The 21,437-nt window shown below is 47.3% G+C and overlaps 1 protein-coding gene across 2 annotated transcripts; it reads right to left on the bottom strand.

Annotated features, from left to right (window-relative positions):
* Positions 1-800: 800 nt before the first annotated feature.
* WSB2 (WD repeat and SOCS box containing 2) lies at positions 801-18,296 on the bottom strand. 2 transcript variants are annotated; one of them, XM_070950964.1, is made up of 9 exons: positions 18,224-18,296; positions 16,189-16,360; positions 12,832-13,064; positions 11,157-11,291; positions 9,028-9,128; positions 6,723-6,895; positions 5,134-5,247; positions 2,741-2,848; positions 801-1,043 (listed from the first exon to the last, which is right to left on the bottom strand). In XM_070950964.1, exons 1-9 carry the CDS (start codon positions 18,294-18,296, stop codon positions 881-883), a joined length of 1,272 nt encoding a protein of 423 aa, XP_070807065.1. In that variant the 3' UTR covers positions 801-880. The 2 variants fall into 2 exon arrangements, with proteins under 2 accessions (XP_070807065.1, XP_070807066.1); XM_070950965.1 differs by having other exon boundaries at positions 16,189-16,357.
* Positions 18,297-21,437: the final 3,141 nt, after the last annotated feature.

Below are 21,437 nucleotides of genomic sequence, written 5' to 3'. Positions count from 1 at the left end.
CGCAGGGAAGCGTGGGGAGTCATGCGCGCACGCGCTGGGGTGCGCGCATTGCATTATGGGGTCTGGCGCGCACTTTCGGCACACGACGAGAAAAACGTTAACCATCACTGTCCTATGTCTTCCAAAATATCACCAATACTTCTCTTCGGTTTCGTGTTATGTTCCGAACACAAGAAATTTCTCGTCGCTTATCCATCTTTGGCTGTTTTTGCGCTCTGGTCTTTGGTGTGGGGGACAGGACACCCCAAACTGTTCTGAGATCATTAATCTTGATACGTACCTCTGGCTTATTTTATTGACAAAGTGTTTCCCCGTTCAAGCCAGCAAAAAAAAAAAAATATATCAAGAGCTTTTGATTTCCATCTCCCCGTAAACGGCACAAGCTTTAAAGCTTCATCCAGTAGCCTATTGATGGAGGAAAGATTTCAAATCCCACGTTTGCATTCCTGGAGAAGATCCAAACCTGACTTTTTTTCCCTTCCTAGACAACGGACAAAAAAAGGAACCAAAAGCAACTCCAGAAGGACCAAAAAAGTTGCTGCTGGCTGACTAAACAATGACACTCTTTATCATTGATTCTTTTTGTATCCTGAGGTGGTATTATTAATTTTTTTTTAAATGTCGGAGAGGCAGCTGTGGGTGTCAAACCCGCATTCCAGTAACTCTAAACCTGGAAGGACAACTGGCAAATTTTAGTATGCCAAAAACTCTCTTAAGGAAAAAAAAGAGAATTTGCCAACAGCGTCCATGGTCATTTTCTCAGCTAGGAAATGATGCTGCTTCCTTGCTTAATATCCCAAAGAGTTTTGTCTTTGTGTGCCCAACACAAGGCCAGGCGAGAAATGGACGGGTCACAGCAGCACCTCCTTTTGGGCCAACGTCATAAAGTCCTGTAGGTGAGGAATTCCTTCATCTTCTTGGGAATGCTGAGCGCCTGGACTTGGTAGCTAGTGAAGCAGCCGCGGAGAACTTTCCGACATAAGTGCTTCAGAGAAGACAGAGCTTGGGGAGCTGTCCAAAATTGGGCGTGACCATCTCTGGTCCTGCAACAGGAAGAGGCAAAACTGAGTTCATTAATTAAGAAGATGTTGAGTCGCTAGAGTGCAGAGAAGAGCAACGAAGATGATGAGGGGACTGGAGGCTAAAACATAGGAAGAATGGTTGCAGGAACTGGGTATGTCTAGTCATGAAAAGAAGGACTAGGGGAGACATAGCAGCCTTTCAAGATCTCGGGGGCTGCCCCAAAGAAGAGGCAGTCAAGCTATTCTCCAAAGCACCTGAAGGCAGGACAAGAAGCAATGGGTGGAAACTAATCAAGGAGAGAAGCAACCTAGAACTAAGGAGAAACTTCCTGACAGTTAGAACGATTAACCAGTGGAACAACTTGCCACCAGAAGTTGTGAATGCTCCAACACTGGAAGTTTTTAAGAAGAGATTGGACAACCATTTTTCTGAAGTGGTGTAGGGTTTCCTATCTAGGCAGGGGGTTGGACTAGAAGACTTCCAAGGTCCCTTTTCAACTCTGTTATTCTAAATTAGTCAATGCAGTAGGGGGCAGCACAAGCCAGGTCTCCCCTCCCAAAAAAAATTAAGGTGAGATGGACTTGATTAGGATTGGAACAGGTCCAGGATATCAGTGGAAGAGAACATTTGTAGCTCAGAGTTGAACTGTGGGGTCCTTGATGCTCTCTGAGCTTAGTGGGTTTTTTGCAGATGTTTCATTACCCAACTAGGTAACATTATCAGTGCTAGAAAAGGATAGGGCTTGTGGAGAGAAGGAGGAGGACTAGGGTCCTTAAAGCTCTCTGAGCTTGGTGGTTTTCTTGCAGATGTTTCGTTACCCGTTCTATTAGTGCCTTGATGATGTGACACTAGTTGTGTAAGGAAACATCTGCAAGAAAACCACCAAGCTCAGAGAGCACCAAGGACCCAACAGATGTCCAGGATTCCAAGCTAGATTGGGAAACATCCTAGAGGTGGCATAACCTTCCAAGAAAATAAGACAGATATCTTTAACAGGTCAAAGTTGGAAGTTGACTTCAACTCAGAAGGGGCTTAATTTGTGTGTCTATGTTTGTGTCATTGTTGACCTCCTAGTGACAGTCCTTGTGTCCAGGTTGTCACTAGGAGGTCAACCATGACACAAGCATACACACAAATCAAGTCTCTTGAGTTGAGGTCAACTTCCAACTTTGACGTTTTTGCTCTTGCCTCCTTCCTGGAGCCTCTTTGTGCCTCTTCCCAGGATCATGCAGGCTAAGTCTACAACCTCAAGATGTCCCCAAGAAGAAGACACAATTGGTCCAAGGAGCTATTGGCAGGTGGATCAGGGGTGAAATTCTGACAGCAGGTTCTGGATAACCTGTAGCGGAAATTTTGAGTAGTTTGGAGAACGTCTGGCTGGCCCCAGTGTGGGGTGGGAATGGAAATTTTGCAATATCCTTCCCCTGGAGTGGGGAGGGAATGGGGATTTTGCAGTATCCTTCCCCTGGAGTGGGGAGGAAATGGAGATTTTCAGTATCCTTCTCCTGGACTGGGGTGAGAATGGATATTTTGCAGTATCCTTCCCCTGCCACGCACACCAAGCCACGCCCACAGAACCGTAGTAAATAAAAATTGACTTCCACCACTGAGGTGGATGGTTCATGGGCATCTCTGTACACTCCGTACACCAGATTCTTAAGATCTCTTCCCCCCACGCTTTGAAACAAACACTGAACGGTTCTCGCCCAAAACCTACCCCGTTGCGATGATCCCACCATGTGGAAAATAAGTGCAGCAGAGACCATTCCTCACAGGAGCAAAAGCAACAGGATTCTCAAGCTCCAACGCCCAGATCCGGAGAAGCCTAAAGGAGATAATAAAAACATGTTGTTTGTGTTCCAAAATTGAGCCCAAAACCTACAGCAGTGCCCAAAATTGTGGGAACCTTTTGGGAAAAAGTGTATTTTCTAAAACTAGCCAATAAACATCACTTTTGTTTTGGAGTAGTGCCATAAAATTATATATCAATGGAAAGATAATCTAATCAAGAATGCAATGCAATAACCTTTAGGGAGGATTTGCTATTAGAATAGCAGTTACAGGATAAAGAAGAAAAGTGAAACACGTAGAAAAAACGAGATATGCAAAAATTATCACCATGTCAGTTAATATTTACCCTTTCCCCCCAAAAAATAAGACATCCCCTGATAATAAGCCCAATCGGGCTTTTGAGCACATGGCAATAAGGCCAAGCGCTTATTTCAAGGTTCAAAAAAATATAAGACAGGGTCTTATTTTCGGGGAAACACAGTGGTTGGGTAATCTTTAGCATGAATTACAGCCTTACGACGTCTTCCCATGGAGTGAACCAAGTCTTTTAATTCTGCAGGTGTTACAATGTGAAACCAAGATGGAATGATGGCTTCTATTAACTGGGTTTTATTGCTGGGTCGCTTCTGACTAACAAGTTTCTTTAGTCGGCTCCATAGACTTACAATGGGGTTAAGGTCTGGGCTATTCCCAGGCCATTCCAGTAGTGGAATAGGATTATCTTGAAACTCCAAAAAAAAAAAAATGGTGTTATTAGCCATCAAACCTCCAAAATACACTTTTCCCAAAAGGTTTCCACAATTTTGGCCACTACTGTAACTAAACAAAAACCAGTCTTCTTAAGCTTCTGTGTGTTTTGGATCTCCAGCTCCCATCCCTCCTAGCCAGTGTGACCCGATGGGACCTGTAGGCCAAACCATCTAGAGAACATCAGCTGACCCTGACCCACATGTTGGCCAACTGAGGAAGCATCCTTCTGAATTCCCAGAGACCTTGATGGCAGTTTCATTGAGATCTCCTCTCCAAGAGAGAGAGATGCTTGGTCTTGGATTCTGTTGTGGCTCCGACCCCCGAGCCCATCTTATCAGAGGAAGAAGGATCCGAACATGAAGGAGAGGAGCCGGCCAGGCCTCCCTCTCCAGGCCCCTCCTCTCTGGCAATGCCTCAGGTGTCTGCCGAGGGAGAGGAGATTGACCAGGAGCCAGGTGTCTCTGATGACAGCGATGAGGGTGATAAGTCGTTCCTGGATCCATGCCAACGAAGGCGAGATAAACGTTTGCAGCAGATGAGGAGGCGTGCCAGGGATTAAGCTGAGTCACTGGACCACACCCCACAGGCTATATAAGAGAGTGTGGTGGCCATTTAGACTCTGTGATGGACAAAGCTAACTTCTGGCTAGTCACTTTGTACAACGCCTGAATCTGCTGAAGGTTTCATGTTTGAACTGGACTGTTTTGAAAACTGTGTGTATTTGTTGGTGTTATCTGGTGGAGGAACACTCCCTCTTCTTGTAGTAAAGCACTTGGCAGACGGTTATCGTATTGCTGCCAAGTTCCTGATAACGAACCTTGTGTGTGCCGAGTACTTCTTTAACCCCCGGCTGGCTGTTTGTGTGTGGGGGGGGACGGGGACAGAACAGATTCCACTGCTTTCATCCTAAGTATCATCTTGTTCAAAATTACATCACCCCCTTTTTTTTTTTTTTTATTTGATTTATATGCCGCCCTTCTCCGGAGACTCAGGGTGGCTTACAGTGCGTTAAGCAATAGCCTTCATACTTTTGTATATTTATACAAAGTCAGCTTATTGCCCCCACAAACTGGGTCCTCATTTAACCTACCTTAGAAAGGATGGAAGGCTGAGTCAACCTTGAGCCTTGGAGAGATTCGAACCAGCAGTAAATTGCAGGCAGCTGTGTTAATAACAGGGTGCTTTAAACCACTGTAGTACCAAGGCTCTTTACTTCCTGTATCCCCCTTACTGTAGACCAGAGGTGTCAAAACACAAGGCCCGCGGGCCGGATGTGGTCGGATCCGGCTCGTGGGGCTGTCCTTGAAAATGTAAGGAGCCGGTGAGTGTGGCTTTGGCCTGGTCCACCCAATGCGAAGAAGAAACATCAGGCCAGCAGTTTTGGGGAGTGGTGTTAAGATGGCTACGCCCACCCAGTTGGCCACGCCCATCCGGTCCCCCCCCGAGGTCAACCACAGCCCTGATGCGGCCCTCAATGAAATTGAGTTCGACACCCCAGCTGTAGACATAATATCTGGGATAGGATCCGTAGCAACGTAAACATTTCCGTTCCACTTTGTCGCCTCTTACCTGTCGTCTGCCACCGTGGCCAGGTAGAGGCCTTCAGGTGAGAAGCACACAGACCTCAGGGAGCTGGTGTGGAAGTTCCCACCTTGGTCCACTGCAGGTTGCAAGGGAACATGCCTGGGAAGAAGGAAAAACAACAGGTTGGAATCTTCCTACTAGCCCACCTGGGGGGGGGGGGATTATCAACTGCTGATGGAAGACCCCTGCGAACACACTGTTCTGACCTAGGCTCCCTTAAAAAGCAGGAAGCAGAGTCTCGGTCCCGGCAAAACCCTTTTTATTTACACGACTGTGAATTCCTTTCACTCACAGTCAGCAAGGCTTGGCAAACAGTCTTTCAGAGGAATATTTATCGACACAAACCTTATCTTGCTTGGAAAGCTGCCAGATAACTAGTTTCCAAACGCAGGGCAAGGCAAAACTTGGCACAGAGTCTCTTATAGTCACGAACAGAACTTTCCACTCTTGAAACGACCAAACGAATGAATTGTTTCCGGCAAAAGCCCCCTCCCCGTTCGCTCCTCTTTTGTTTCCTATGGGAGGGGCCAATCACCTCCAAGGTGTGGCTTTACTCCCAAGTCGACCCTGCTTTCTTAGTTATTCTTGTCTTCTGGCAGCTCTGTGAATGTGCACACTGGGAACGGGCTCCAGCTATTCCTCTGTCTCGCTGCTGTCTAGCTCTCTCTCTGCCTCCGACGCAGAGCCCTCGTCCGAGCTTTCCCCAGCCCCCAGGACTAGCTCATTGTTCCTCCCCAACCTCCTCACTGTCCAACTCTGCTGCCAGCTCCACTGGCCACCGGCGGGCCACAACACACACCCAGTTCAGTCCTTTGGTAAAGCTATCTAAACTGATACACATCATGCCTTTGGGCAGGAATTCGACAGTTGTCCATCTCCCACCGGTTTGCAACTTTGAGTCCTCCCAGCTGCCCTGTCATGGTCTATATGGGAATGACCTTCAGAGACAAGAGGAAAGAGCTATAACCAATGGAACCATCAGATAAGAGGCAGCCAAGCCTTCAGCAGGCATAAGGGCAGGGCAAACATCTTAATAGAGACCCTCCCTAGTTTCTTGGGATGTAAAGGAGACAGGAGAGAACTGTACAGGTAGTTCTCGACTTACAACAGTTCATTCGGTAACCAAAGTTATGACGGCACCCAAAAAAGCCACTTAGGACCATTACAGGAGCCCCCACCGTCGCGTGATTTTACATGCAGATGCTTGACAGCTGACTCACATTTCTGACGGTTGCAGTGTCCCAGTGATCCCCTTTTCTGACAAGCAAAGTCAATGGGGAAGGCACATCCACTTAACAACCGGGTTACTAACTTAAAAACGGCAGTGACTCACTTAACAAACGCGGTGAGGAAAGTCGTAAAATGGGGCAAAACTCACGGAACCATTTTCTCCACTTTAGCAACATGCATTTTGGGCTCAATTGGGGTCGTAGGTCGAGAGCTACCTGTCCTTTCAGACTTGCCAGATTCGGGCAAATGGAATCTTACACGAAAGTAGAATTAAATTCATTCAGGGCGTGCTTCCTGCCTAGCCCACCTCGCGAGGGCATCATCTCTCCCTCCGCCTTCCTTACCAAAGGGATCGTAGCTTCTCCCCCGTACAGGGATCCCAGAGGATCACGCAGGTGTCGTAGGAAGCAGTGGCAAGAAGAGCAGAATCTGGAGAAAAGTCACAAGACGCGACACAGCCTTGGTGACCCTCGAGTTTCCGTAGCAGGCCATAGGACTTCATACTCCAGAGCAGAGCCTGGAACGGTGAGAAATGACAAAAATAAATAAGCAAACAAACAAACAAAACAAAACAAACAAAATAAATAAATTAGAAAAAATAAATAAAATAATAAAATAAAATAAATAATAAATTAAATAAATTAGAAAAAATAAATAAAATAATGAAATGAAATAAATAATAAATTAAATAAATTAAATAAATAAATTAGGGGAAATAAATAAAAATAAAAAAAAATTTAATTAAATAAAAAATTAATTAAATAAAAAATTAAATAAATTAAATAAAAAATAAATTAATTAGGAAAATTAATTAAATAAAATAAATATAATTAATTAATTTAATTAATTAATCAATTAAACAAATTAAACAAACAAACAAACAAAACAAACAAAATAAATAAATTAGAAAAAATAAATAAAATAATAAAATAAAATAAATAATGAATTAAATAAATTAGAAAAAATAAATAAAATAAAATAATGAAATGAAATAAAATAAATAATAAATTAAATAAATAAATTAGGGGGAAATAAATAAAATTAAAAATTAAAAATTAAATAAAAAATTAAATTAAATAAAAAATAAATTAATTAATTAAGAAAATTAATAAAATAAAATAAATATAATTAATTCATTTAATTAATTAATCAATTAAACAAATTAAATAAATGAACAAATAAATAGATAAATAGCAATAGCGCTTAGACCATGGGGGTCAAACTCGATCGAGACATGTGACGTGTCATGACGTATTGCAACGGGGGGGTTGCCTTTGCAGAGCCAGGGTGGGCGTGGCCTGCGTGGGACGCATCTGGCCCCACGAGCCGCCAGTTTGACAGGCCTGACTTAGACTTATATACCGCTTTACAGTGCTTTCCAGCCCTCTCTAAGCGGTTTACAGAGTCAGCCTCTTGCCCCCCAACAATCTGGGTCCTCATTTGACCCACCTCGGAAGGATGGAAGGACGAGTCAACGCTGAGCCAGTGAGGATCGAACTTCTGGCTGTGGGCAGAGTGAGCCTGCATTACTGCATTCTAACCACTGCGCCACCATGGGAATAGGAATAGCAATCGGAATAGCACTTAGACTTATATACCGCTTCACAGTGCTTAACAGCCCCTCTCTAAGCGGTTTACAGAGTCAGCCTCTTGCCCCCCAACAATCTGGGTCCTCATTTGACCCACCTCGCAAGGACGGAAGGCTGAGTCAACCTTGAGCCTGGCGAGATTCGAACTGCCAAACTGCAGGCAGCCAGCAGGCAGCAGAAGCAGCCTGCAATACTGCATTCCAACCACTTGGTCACAAATCTAAAGATAGATTGTCACCAAAGATCTACCTACCAACCTCATTTCTCACTGTCAACAACATGACCCTTTCTTTTTTTTTTTATTGAAAAAGTTTTTCAAATACAGATTTTTCCCCATTTTTCCCCCCTCCACCCTAACCCCCCCCTCCCCCTCCCCTCCCCCCATGGCTTCTCCAAAATAAAATTCAAATTAACATCAAATTATATAACACTTTACCATCCTTTTACACCACCCCCCACATGCTAACCATTTCTTTCTAACATTATTATTATATCCCCCCTATACTATACTATACATTTCAAAGCAACCTTCAGCTATAAAACTATATAATAAATCCTAATTTGGCATTTATTCAACTCATAATCTACCCATTTCCTCCACCCCCAAACATATATCTCTTAATTCAAATCTTTTGCATATATTTATATCTAAACATAACATCCCTTTTCCTAAACTAAACAATCAATAACCTATCTCCACCCATTTTCCTACAGGTCTAACATACATAATATTTTTAATATCTTTGTTCTTCTGCCCACACCACACCACTAAAAGATATTTCCATATATAAATAAAATCCACAGATGACTTTAAATTTGTAATCCATATAATATCTTCTGTAATGTCTTTCAACTGGATTATTAATTCCATCACCCATGTTAGGGTAATATCAGGTTCAGCTTCCAACAGTATATTCAGTATCTTCAATTACCATTTGCCCCCATCAATAATAAGTATTTTCATATATAAAAAACCACCCGAGTGACTTTGTATTTATATTCCATGTAGTATCTTCTGTAGTGTCAACAACATGACCCTTTCTATTTAGACTTAACTCACCGATTTCTCTCCGGCCACGGAGCAGAGCATCTGACCGTCGGGAGAGATGGAGCAACCGTAAACCCACTGCAAATGTCCAGAAAGCACTTTCAATTGCTTCCCTAGAAAAAAATAGAAGAGGGGGAACGTGGCGATTAGAGAACCAGATAGGAAGTCTGAATGCTACGGGTCCCTCTCCTATGAATGTCCAACTAGCAGGGGCCAACAAGCAGAGCCTTTGATGTTTCAGGGTAAAATACACAGGAAAATCGCATTGTTGGAGCTCTTGCCTCACAATCAGGAGGTTGTGAGTTCGATCCTAGGCAGAGGCAGATAGTTTTCTCTCTCTGTGCGCAATGAGAATATATCTGCTGAACAAAACTCCGCATTGGTGTCAGGAAGGGCATCCGGTCAGTAAAAACTCAGCTCCATTCAGTTGCCCAGACTCCACCCCGCAAGGGATTATGGAATCATTAAACGATGATGATGATGAATGCACTGCTTAGGAGGATGTTGACTCTTCGAGCCTGCCCTCTCTACGTTTGCTGGTAAAATACATGGCAAATCCCATTGGGGGGCAAATCCACTTAGGATTTCCACGAATTTGGAGAGCAAAATGGACATCGCCAATGAATTTGTAGGGCATGGATATGTTTTAAGAGGGCGCTGACTCTTTGAGCCTTCCCTATCTGCGTTCCCTGGTAAAATACATGGGAAAATCCCATTGAGGAGCAAATCCACTTAGGGCTAAAAGATAAAGGTAAAGGTTCCCTCGCATGTATGTGCTAGAGTCGTTCCCAACTCTAGGGGGCGGTGCTCATTTCCATTTCAAAGCCGAAGAGCCAGCGCTGTCCGAAGACGTCTCCGTGGTCATGTGGCCGGCATGACTCAACGCCAAAGGCGCATGGAACGCTGTTCCCTTCCCACCAAAGGGGGTCCCTATTTTTCTACTTGCATTTTTTTTTTTACGTGCTTTCGAACTGCTAGGTTGGCAGAAGCTGGGACAAGTCACGGGAGCTCACCCCGTTACGCGGCACTAGGGATTCAAACCGCTGAACTGCCGAACTTTCGATCGACAAGCTCAGAGTCTTAGCCACTGAGCCACCACGTCCATTTAAGTCCACTTAGGGCTAGGTCTCCATAAATTACTTTTGGAGAGCAAAATGAACATTGGCAATGGATAGGTAGTGTATTGGTCTGCATAGGAAGGTGCTGACATCTCGAGCCTGCCCTATGTACCTCTCCTGGTAAAATACATGGGAAAATCCCATTGGGTGTGGCAACACCACTACTAAGAGTTTAGGATTAGGGCTCCATAAATTCATAGAGTAAAACAGAGATGGCCAATGAATTCCTAGCACGTCAGTATGCTTAGGAAGGCGCTGCCTTTTCGAGCTTGCCTTATCTACCTTTTTTGGTAAAATACATGGGGAAATCCCACTGGGGGGGCCAACCCATTTAGGGTTAGGGTTAGGTCTCCATGAATTTGGAGAGCAAAATGGATATCATCCATGGATTCCCAGCACATCGGTCCTCTTAAGAGCATGCCGACTTTTTGATCCAATCCTATCTACATTTCCGGGTAAAATATATGGGGAGATCCCACTACTCTCTGCTTGGTGGCTTCCTTCCCTTTACAGTTAACAGTAATAGAGCTGGAGGTCATCTAGTCCCACCCCTTGCTCTCTCACTCCTTAGCGAACAGTGGTTAAGCCTTGGGTGAACGCTAAGGTTTCACGGCATCTACAGAGCAGTGGTGGAATTCACATTTTTTTTTACTATCGGTTCTGTGGGCGTGGCTTGGTGGGCGTGGCTTGGTAGGCGTGGCAGGGGAAGGATACTGCAAAATCTCCATTCCCGCCCCACTCCTGCAGGAAGGATATTGCAAAATATCCATTCCCACCCCACTCGGGGGCCAGCCAGAGGTGGTATTTGTCGTTTCTCCAACCGGCTCAAAATTTCCACTACCGGTTCTCCGAACGGCTCAAAATTTCCGCTGCCGGTTCTCCAGAACCTGCTGAATTTCACCCCTGCTACAGAGTCTCCTTCCCATTTGCCACTGAAAAACCAGGGGCGAAACCTGGGGTACCACTTTGAATGCTACGAGGGAAAGGGTCTGACGGACCAGAGACTCCGCAGCTCATTCTTACCGTTTTGACCGAGGTCCCAAACTCGAAGCGTTTTGTCTCGGGATGCAGAGACGAGAATGGAACAAGGGTTGCCGGGTGCAAAGCTCAAATCCCTCACCACGTCTTGGTGCCCCACAAGGTGAAAAAGCAAGTTCCCTGCGGAGGAGGAGGCAGTGAGCAAAAAGAAAATGAAATGGGTTGTCGAGGATTATCTGCAGCTTACCCGTATTTTTCGGAGTATAAGACGCACTTCCCACCCACCCCTAAAAGTGGGTGAAAATTGTGGTGCGTCTTATACACCGAATATTGCTGAAGCGCCACCCACCCGCCGGCCCCTTCAGCCATTCTCAGCCTCCGGGCGTCGTGTTTTCAGCCTCCGCACGCCCCGGGCTGCGGGGATCGCCACAGCGCATCACTGCCGATCACCGCCTCTGCACACCCCATTTTTGGCCTCCGCGTGTCGCATTTTTGGCTGGTTCCAAGCAGCAGGGATTACTGCCGCTGCCAATCCCCGCCACCTGGAACTGGCCGAAAATGCGACAAATGGAGGCCAAAAATGGTGCATGAGCTGGCTGAAAATGTGACGCGCAGAGGCTGAAAACATGACGCACAGAGGTGGCAATCGGCGGCAATATACTGTGGTGATCCCCGCAGCCTGGAACAGCTGATTGGTGGTACTCCGGGAGGCCGATCCAACTGCCAATCAGCTGTTCGTGCTAAATCAGGCTGAGATAACGTGCTGAAGCTGACCAGGCTGTTTGCTGTTTGCTGCAAGGATGCTAGCCAGATGAACACCAATGGATGCTGGTAGACAAAGGCAGATTTTTTTTTCTTGTTTTCCTCCCCAAAAACTAATGTGCGTCTTATATTCCGGAGCGTCTTATACTCCGAAAAATACGGTAATTGCTGAAATCCTTGTAACATTATGTCTTGCATTTCAATAAATCTTGTTTAAAAAGACTTTTAAAACAAACATACTCGTACCGTAAATCGAGGACTACCTGTATTGAGGCAGGATGAAAGAACCTTCACACACATGTGCCTGTTGTTGTGGTCCGCCAGCAGCTGGCAGTGGAGTTAGACAGTGAGGAGGCTGTGGAGGACAATGGGCCAGTCCTGGAGTCTGGGGAAGGCCCAGACGAGGGCTCTGCGTCGGAGGCAGAGATGGGGCCAGGGCCATCTGGAAGCGATGCACGGACTCCAGAACCTCCAGCAGAGAGGCAGAGGAACAGGAGGAGTCTGTTCCTAGTGCCCGCATGCGCAGAGCTGCCAGAAGGCAAGAGCAGCTAAAGCAAAAAGGACGACTCAGGAGTAAGGCCAGGAGATGATTGGCCCCTCCCAGAAGGCTTAAAAGAGCAGCAACGGCTCTTGGGATCTTTGTAGGAAAGCAACGTTGCTACATTTGTTTCTTGTCGGCATCTCTTGCTTCTGAACTTTTGCCAAGGAAAGCCTTTGGCAGGGTGCCAAAGTAGACAAAGGTTGGTGATAAGGCCGAAGGATTGTTTACGAAGAATTTGTTTTGGATTTAATTTGGACTCAACTGAGAATAAAATAATTCTCAGCTGTTCTAATAAAATATGTTTGTTTAGGACTGATTGTGTCTGGTAATAACTACTTGGGCCTAGGTCACAGCACCTGTATCTGTAAGCCAATTTGCAAAGATGCCCTTCCGTTTCAGGAAATGAAGCCGACTTACCTGTTTCTACTTCCCAGACTTTAATCTGCCCGTCATGTAAACCCGTGGCCAGGATCAAGCAAGGAGAGGTGTCCTTCCTGTGGCGATACTTATGTGGTTGGGACGGCAGCCACGAACTAAAAGCCAGACCCCAGACAATCTGCCCACATTCCAAGCTCTTCTCCTTGGTCCCGCCATAACCTTTGGCCTTGGTTTTTGCACACTGGTTCTTGGGTTCCAAAGCTTTGCCGTGGCTGCGAAGAAGATCGAAAGAGATCACCAAGTCAGAAAAGATCCTTGAAGTTGCTCCCTTCCTTCCCTTCGAGCAAACATCCCAGTTTCCTAATTTTTTTTTAAAAAAATTAAATTTGATTTATATGCCGCCCTTCTCCGGAGACTCAGGGTGGCTTACAATGCGTTAAGCAATAGCCTTCATCCTTTTGTATATTTTTTATACAGTCAGCTTATTGCCCCCACAAACTGGGTCCTCATTTCACCTACCTTAGAAAGGATGGAAGGCTGAGTCAACCTTGAGCCTGGTAAGATTCGAACCAGCAGTAAATTGCAGGCAGCTGTGTTAATAACAGGGTGCGTAGACCACTGTACTATCAAGGCTCTAATTCATAAAACTGGGAACTTTGTGTGTCTTTCAGAAGAAGAACTAGTGCCAAACTTGGAAAAAGTATTTTCTCTCAATCTTTTGCCTGCAGACAGGAAGCCTCTATACCAGAGGTGTCAAATTTAAGGCCTGGGGGATGCATCCGGCCCTCAGGGGGCTTAGATCTGGCCCGCGGGGTCGCCCTAGAAACAGCAAAGGATCGGCCCATGGTGCCTCTGCATGGAAAAAGGGAGCTCGGGTGGGCCGCGTGCGGCCATCCCAGGCTCCATTTTGGGCTGTGACGGCCTTCTACCTCCCTCTCTCACTGAAAACGGAGCTCGGGGAGGGGCACACGCCCTCCCCAAGCTCTGTTTTCACTGGCAGAGGGTGGCAGGAGGCTGTCATGGCTGAAAACGGAGCTCGGGAGCCCGTTTCCGCTGGCTGAGCGTTCGGGCCAACACAGACGCCCGACACGAGTGATGTCGAGCTGGCCACGCCCACCCTGGACACCCCCCCCCAAGGTCAAACACAACCCCAATGAGGCCCTCAATGAAATCGATATACCCATACAACCCATCGTTAAGATGGGTGGACTTCAGCTCCCAGAATTCCCCAGTCCACCGTGCCCTGCTGGCTGGGGAATTCTGGGAATTCAACTCCACCTGTTTTAAAGTTGCCAGATTTGAAAACATGGCTACACACACACGCGCGCGCGCGCACACACACACACACATATATATGGAATGCAAGAAACTTTCGAGAGCCATTGATGTGCCCTATTCGTAACTGGGCCACGCGAGCGTGTGGGCCAGCATAACCTACTCACGTGAGTGGCGGGTGCCACCACTCACAGCCCCCCTCTCTCCCCCCTTCGCCAAAATCCATCCCCTCTCCCCCCACGCCGGGCCACCAACCAGGAAAGCTTGGGGAATGCTGGTCTAGTGATTATGGCTAGAAAACTAGGAGAACGGGAGTTCTACTCCCATTCCATTTCATTCCAATTCTCCTCTATTCTCTATTTTCTCTATTCCATTCCTGCCCGAGCAAGGGGTTGTATTAGAACAGGGGTCAGCAACCTGCGGCTCTGGAGCCGCATGTGGCTCTTTCATCCCTCTGCTGCGGCTCCCCGTCGCTCAGAATATGCGTCACAACTGCCAAATTGCGACACCCATCAACGCACAATGTATTAAACTTTTTGACCCCCGGTAGGCCAAATAAATCCAAGAAAAGAAAAGTTTCAGAAGGAAACAGAATCTTTGATTCAATTATATATGCTAGTTTTGTGGCTGCTCAGGAAATAAGTCAGGCACCGGAAGAGTTTTGTGGCTCCCGGTGTTTTCTTTTCTGTGGGGAAATGGGTCCAAATGGCTCTCTTGATTGTTTTTTTTTTTTTTATTGAAAAAGTTTTTCAAATACAGATTTTTCCCCCTTTTTTCCCCCCCTCCTCCCTAACCCCCCTCCCCCTCCCCCCCCGTGGCTTCTCCAAAATAAAACCCAAATTAATAACAGATTATATAATACTTTACCATCCTTTTTACTCCACCCCCCATATACTGACCCTTTCTTTCTAACAATATTATTATATCCCCCTTATACTATACTATACTATACTATACTATACTATACTATACTATACTATACTATACTATACTATACTATCCGCCGTGCCCTTAAAACCTTCCTTTTCCAGCAAGCCGGGCTGGCCTAATTTTTTAAGTTTTTTTAAGTGTTTTTTTTTTATTTATTTTATTTTTTAATTTGATTTATATGCTGCCCTTCTCCGGAGACTCAGAGCGGCTTACAATGCGTTAAGCAATAGCCTTCATTCTTTTGTATATTTTATACAAAGTCAGCTTATTGCCCCCACAAACTGGGTCCTCATTTCACCTACCTTAGAAAGGATGGAAGGCTGAGTCAACCTTGAGCCTGGGGAGATTCGAACCTGCAGTAATTGCAGGCAGCTGGTCTTAATAACAGGGTGCTTTAGACCACTGTACTACCAAGGCTCTGAGCAGGGGGTTGGACTAGAAGACCTCCAAGGTCCCTTCCAACTCCGACAGTCTGTTATTTTGTTATCTTTATGAATGGAGAGTATCTATTTGCGTGTCCAAATGCATTTATTTATTTATTTTATTTTTTTAAATTTGATTTATATGCCACCCTTCTCTGGAGACTCAGGGCGGCTTACAATGCACTAAGCAATAGCCTTCATCCTTTTGTATATTTATACAAAGTCAGCTTATTGCCCCCACAAACTGGGTCCTCATTTCACCTACCTTAGAAAGGATGGAAGGCTGAGTCAACCTTGAGCCTTGGAGAGATTCGAACCAGCAAGTAATTGCAGGCAGCTGTGTTAATAACAGGGTGCACTAAACCCCTGTACTATCAAGGTGTTTTGTTTATTGTTTTTAATTAATGGGGCCAAATTTATATATATCTATTTTAACTGTATTTTAATATTTGTACTTGATGTTTTTACTTGGCTGTTCGCCGCCCTGAGTCCTCAGGGAGAAGGGCGGTATACAAATTCAAAATAAAATAAATAAAATAAAAAAAAAATATACATTTCAAAGCAACCTTCAGCTGTAAAATTATATAATAAATCCTAATTTGGCAATTTCAACTCATAATCTATCCGGCTCCCTGATTGTTTTAAGATGGCCGTCCCCTGGATTAGAAGACCTCCAAGGTCCCTTCCCTGTCATTCTGACTATCGGGAGCCCAAAGAGCTGCCTCGGACGATGGCTGCAGCAGCCCCTCCCCTGTGTGGACATACTCACGGCTCAGTCCCCTGTAAAGGCCACGGGAGCAACTTGACCACGCAGTGGCCCTGTGACCACGCAAAGCAGGTCCCGTCGGCGGAGAAGGCAACACTCCAGGTCTCACAGCTGGACTTCCAGTCACGGTGTTGGGGTCGTCCCGGCTTGAGCTCAGCCACGAGGAGGGGCTCTCCTGGGGAGAGGATAGCCGTCGCATTACAGACCCCTCCCGCATAGATACAGTCCATACCACGAAAACCAGCAAATACAGGGATAACAGGTAGTCCTCAACGTACGACCACAAATGGAGCCCCCAGATTTCTGTCGCTAAGTGAAACATTTGTGAAGTGAGTTCGGCCCCGCTTTAAGACCTTTCCCGACACAGTCGTTAAGCGAATCGCTGCCGTTCTTAAAGGAGTAACCCGGTTGTTAAGCGAATCTGGTTTCCCCCCCTTGGACTTCGTTTGTCAGGAGGTCGTAAAAAGAGGATCACGTGACTCTGGGATTGCCGCAACCGTCCTAACTGGGGGAGTCACAGGGGTTAGAGGCAAATCACGTGGCCATGGGGGATGCTGCAATGGTTGTAAGTGTGGAAAAAAGGGGTCATAAGTCACTTGTTTTTTTTCAAGGCCAGGGGAAGGAGAACCGGTTGTGGTGGCCAAGGCATCGAGTTTGAAACTTTGAGACCCTGAGTTCCAGTCCTGTCTTAGGCATGAAGCCAGCTGGGTGACCTTAGGCCAGTCCCTTTCTCTCAGCCCTAAGAAAGAGGCAATGGCAAAACCGCTTCTGAAAATCCTTGCCAAGAAAATTACAGGGAGGTTAGAGGAAAGGGAAAGGAAAGGAAAGGAGAGGAGAGGAGAGGAGAGGAGAGGAGAGGAGAGGAGAGGAGGGAGGGGAGGGGAGGGGAGGAAAGGAAGGAGGATGGGGAAGGGAGTGGAGGAGAGGGAAGGGAAGGAAAGGAAAGGGGAATGGGAGGGAGGGAGGGAAAGGAAGAGAAGGAGGGTATGGGAGGGGAAGGGAAGGGAGTGAAGGAGAGGGAAGGAAAGGGAGAGGAAGAGGAAGGGAATGGAGGAGAGGGAAGGGAAGGAGGAAGGGAAGGAAGTGGAGGAGAGGGAAGGAAAGGAAAGGAGGATGGGGAAGGAAAGGGGGAGAGGAAGAGGAAGGGAGTGGAGGAGAGGGAAGGGAAGGAGGAGAGGAAGGGAAGGAGGAGGGGAAGGTAGAGGGAAGGAAAGAAGAAGAGGAAGGGAGTGGAGGAGAGGGAAGGGCAGGAGGAGGGAAAGGAAGTAGAGAGGGAAGGAAAGGAAAGGAGGATGGGAAAGGAAAGGGGGAGAGGAAGAGGAATGGAGTGGAGGAGAGGCAAGGAGGAGAGGGAAGGGAAAAGGGAGAGGAAGAGGAAGGGAGTGGAGGAGAGGGAAGGGAAGGGGGAGAGGGAAGGGAAGGAGGATGGGGAAGGGAGTGGAGAGGGAAGGAAAGGGGGAGAGGAAGAGGAAGGGAGTGGAGGAGAGGGAAGGGAAGGAAGATGGGAAGAGAAAGGGGAACGGAGTGGAGGATGGGGAAAGGGGAGGGGAGAGAAAGGAAAAGATAGGAAAACGAAGGGTGGGAAAGGGGAGGGGAGAAAAGGGTTGAGAACGGTTTAGCGGCTTAAAGCATCAGGCTACCAACTGGGAGACCCCGAGTTCTAGTCCCACCTTCGGGCGGCAAATTCAGCCAGTGGGTGGGTGGGTGGGTGTCTTTGGGCCAGCAGTCGGCACCAGAAGCAGGCAAGGGCAAACAAACCCCTGGAAACCTTGCAGAGATTTGTCCAGGCAGTCGCAAACACACACACACACACACACACACACACACACAAACACACACAAAGGGGGAGGAGGGAGGGGAGGGATCTTGTGGGGGGGGAGACCCTAAGCGGGGAAGATGCAAGGATCTCTTTAAAGGTGCGCTGCGGTTGGTTGGTTGGTTCCCCCGATGCCCGAGATCCCCTTGTCCGATTCAAGCAGGTGATGGAAGGCAGGAAGGCTCCGGTGCCTTCCCGCTTGGAAACCGCCCCACCGCTCACCTTCCGCCGCCGCCGCCGCCTCTCCCACCGCTTGCAGCCGCGGCCGGCACCCCTCGCCCGGGGCCGCTTCCATCCGGGGCCGCTTCCTCTTCCCGAGCCCGTCCCTTACCCGGGAGGAGTCAGGTGACGGCGGGCTCGCTGAGGATGGGAAGCGGGCGGCTCCGAGCCGGCGTGCAGCCGAGAGACCGAGGCGGAGAAGAGGAGGAGGAGGAGGAGGAGACGCGCTCCGCCCTTGCGCCACTTTTGCGCCCTGGGCGCACGGCGGGTTGCGAAGCGGGAGATGGAGGGCTGCTGCAACTGATTGACTCGGGAGAAAGTGGCATGGCCCCGACTCGTTGGCCGGGGCGACCCTTGACTGTTTTTCCCCATCTGGTGCTTGCTGGACCGCAGCTCCCATCCTCCACAGCCTGATGGGCTTTTGGGGGGGAGTAGTCTGATCCATCCAGCTGCTTCCCCCAGGCTGACGCTTGCTTGACCGCAGCTCCCATCCTCCACAGCCTGATGGGATTTTGGGGAGGAATAGTCTGATCCATACAGCTGCTTCCCCCAGGCTGACGCTTGCTCCCATCCTCCACAGCCTGATGGGCTTTTTGGGGGAGGAGTAATCTGATCCATCCAGCTGCTTTCCCCATCTGGCGCTTGCTGGACCGCAGCTCCCATCCTCCACAGCTTGATGGGCTTTGGGGAAAGTAGTCTGATCCATCCAGCTGCTTTCCCCATCTGGCGCTTGCGTGACCGCAGCTCCCATCCTCCACAGCCTGATGGGCTTTTTGTGGGAGGAGTAATCTGATCCATCCAGCTGCTTTCCCCATCTGGCGCTTGCTGGACCGCAGCTCCCATCCTCCACAGCTTGATGGGCTTTGGGGAAAGTAGTCTGATCCATCCAGCTGCTTTCCCCATCTGGCGCTTGCGTGACCGCAGCTCCCATCCTCCACAGCCTGATGGGCTTTTGGGGGGGAGTAGTCTGATCCATCCAGCTGCTTCCCCCAGGCTGACGCTTGCTTGACCGCAGCTCCCATCCTCCACAGCCTGATGGGATTTTGGGGAGGAATAGTCTGATCCATACAGCTGCTTCCCCCAGGCTGACGCTTGCTCCCATCCTCCACAGCCTGATGGGCTTTTTGGGGGAGGAGTAATCTGATCCATCCAGCTGCTTTCCCCATCTGGCGCTTGCTGGACCGCAGCTCCCATCCTCCACAGCTTGATGGGCTTTGGGGAAAGTAGTCTGATCCATCCAGCTGCTTTCCCCATCTGGCGCTTGCGTGACCGCAGCTCCCATCCTCCACAGCCTGATGGGCTTTTTGTGGGAGGAGTAATCTGATCCATCCAGCTGCTTTCCCCATCTGGCGCTTGCTGGACCGCAGCTCCCATCCTCCACAGCTTGATGGGCTTTGGGGAAAGTAGTCTGATCCATCCAGCTGCTTTCCCCATCTGGCGCTTGCGTGACCGCAGCTCCCATCCTCCACAGCCTGATGGGCTTTTTGGGGGAGGAGTAATCTGATCCATCCAGCTGCTTTCCCCATCTGGCACTTGCTTGATCACAGCTCCCATCCTCCACAGCCTGATGGGCTTTGGGGTAGAGTAGTTTGATCCATCCAGCTACTTTCCCTATCTGACACTTGCGTGACTGCAGCTCCCATCCTCCACAGCCTGATGGGCTTTGGGCGAGGAGTAGTCTGATCCATCCAGCTGCTTTCCCCATCTGGCACTTGCTTGACCGCAGCTCCCATCCTCCACAGCCTGATGGGCTTTGGGGTAGAGTAGTTTGATCCATCCAGCTACTTTCCCTATCTGACACTTGCGTGACTGCAGCTCCCATCCTCCCCAGCCTGATGGGCTTTGGGCGAGGAGTAATCCGATCCATCCAGCTGCTTTCCCTATCTGACACTTGCGTGACTGCAGCTCCCATCCTCCACAGCCTGATGGGCTTTGGTCGAGGAGTAATCTCATCCATCCAGCTGCTTTCCCCAAGCTTTGCCCAACTGAGTCCGTTTGCACTCATGATATGACTCACGGAGTAATAAAACCTCTATACAGAGAGTCCTCGATTTACAACACTTCATTTAGTGACTGTTCCAAGTAACAATGGCACTGAAAGAAGTGGCTTGTGGCCATTATTCACACTTACGACCGTTGCAGCACCCCCGTGGTCAAGTGATTTACGTTCAGACACTTGACAACTGATTCACACTTATGACGGTCATAGTGTCTGGGGGGGGAGTTGTCACGTGATCCCCCTTTTTGCGACCTTCTAACAAGGAAAGTCAATGGGGAAGCCGGATTCGCTTAACAACCGGGTTACTCACTTAACAATGGCAGTGGTTGACTTAACAAAGGTGACGAGAAAAGTGGGAAAATGGAGCAGAAGAACTCACTTCACAAATTTCTCCCTTAGTAACATAAATCCTGGGCTCAATTGTGGTCATATGTTGAGGACTATCTGCATATCGTTTGTGTACTTGGTGGTAAGTTTTATTTACGGTGTTTCCCCGAAAATAAGACCCTGTCTTATATTTTTTTTTTGAACCCTGAAATAAACGCTTGGCCTTATTACCATGCGCTCAAAAGCCAGATTGGGTTTATTATCAGGGGGTGTCTTATTTTGGGGAAAACAGGGTAAATTTGTTAATTTTCATGTTTTCCTATTAGCGTTTCCTTGTATTGTAAAGCCAAGTCAATGGGGAAAACCAGATTCACTTAATAACTGGGTTACTAACTTAACAACTGCAGTGGTTCCCTTAACAACGGTAGCAAGAAAGGTCGTAAAATGAGGGCAAAAATTCACTTAAGAAGTGTCCCGCATATACATATTGTAACTGCAGCGAGAATTGTATTTGCGCAAAATTGGAAAGCAGAGAAAATCCCTTTAGAGGGAGAAGTAATTAAGAAAATATTGGAATGTGCAGAAATGAATAGATTAACATTGGTAATTAAAGAAAAGGAAGAATCGGAGTATTTTAAAGTATGGGGGCAATTATATCAATGGTTAGAGAAGATATATATATATATATATATATATATATATATATATATATATATATATATATATATATATATATATATATATAAATTTAGATAATTGATGAATTAATATAAACTTCAGAAATTTGGGAAGAATGATGTAACAATCAAAATGAAAATATAAAGGTATGATAGAAATATAAGATGAAAATGATGGACACAAAAAATGCACTGAGATGAAACACTGAATGAT

The sequence above is a fragment of the Pituophis catenifer genome, unplaced genomic scaffold, assembly GCF_029215685.1.
Source record: "Pituophis catenifer annectens isolate HBS135680 unplaced genomic scaffold, rPitCat1.0.hap2 SCAF_10, whole genome shotgun sequence".
Classification (NCBI taxonomy): domain Eukaryota; kingdom Metazoa; phylum Chordata; class Lepidosauria; order Squamata; family Colubridae; genus Pituophis; species Pituophis catenifer.
The sequence above is the reverse complement of the archived record's forward strand: the minus strand, read 5'-3'. Positions and strand labels throughout refer to the sequence as shown.

Coding starts and splice junctions, on each gene's coding strand:
- WSB2 (XM_070950964.1), bottom strand. CDS start 18,296: ATGGAAGCGGCCCCGGGCGAGGGGTGCCGGCCGCGGCTGCAAGCGGTG. Junction 13,065..16,188: donor CCTTTACAGGGGACTGAGCC/GTGAGTATGTCC, acceptor TCTTCTTCGCAG/CCACGGCAAAGCTTTGGAAC. Junction 6,896..9,027: donor CCGTGGCCGGAGAGAAATCG/GTGAGTTAAGTC, acceptor TCACCGTTCCAG/GCTCTGCTCTGGAGTATGAA.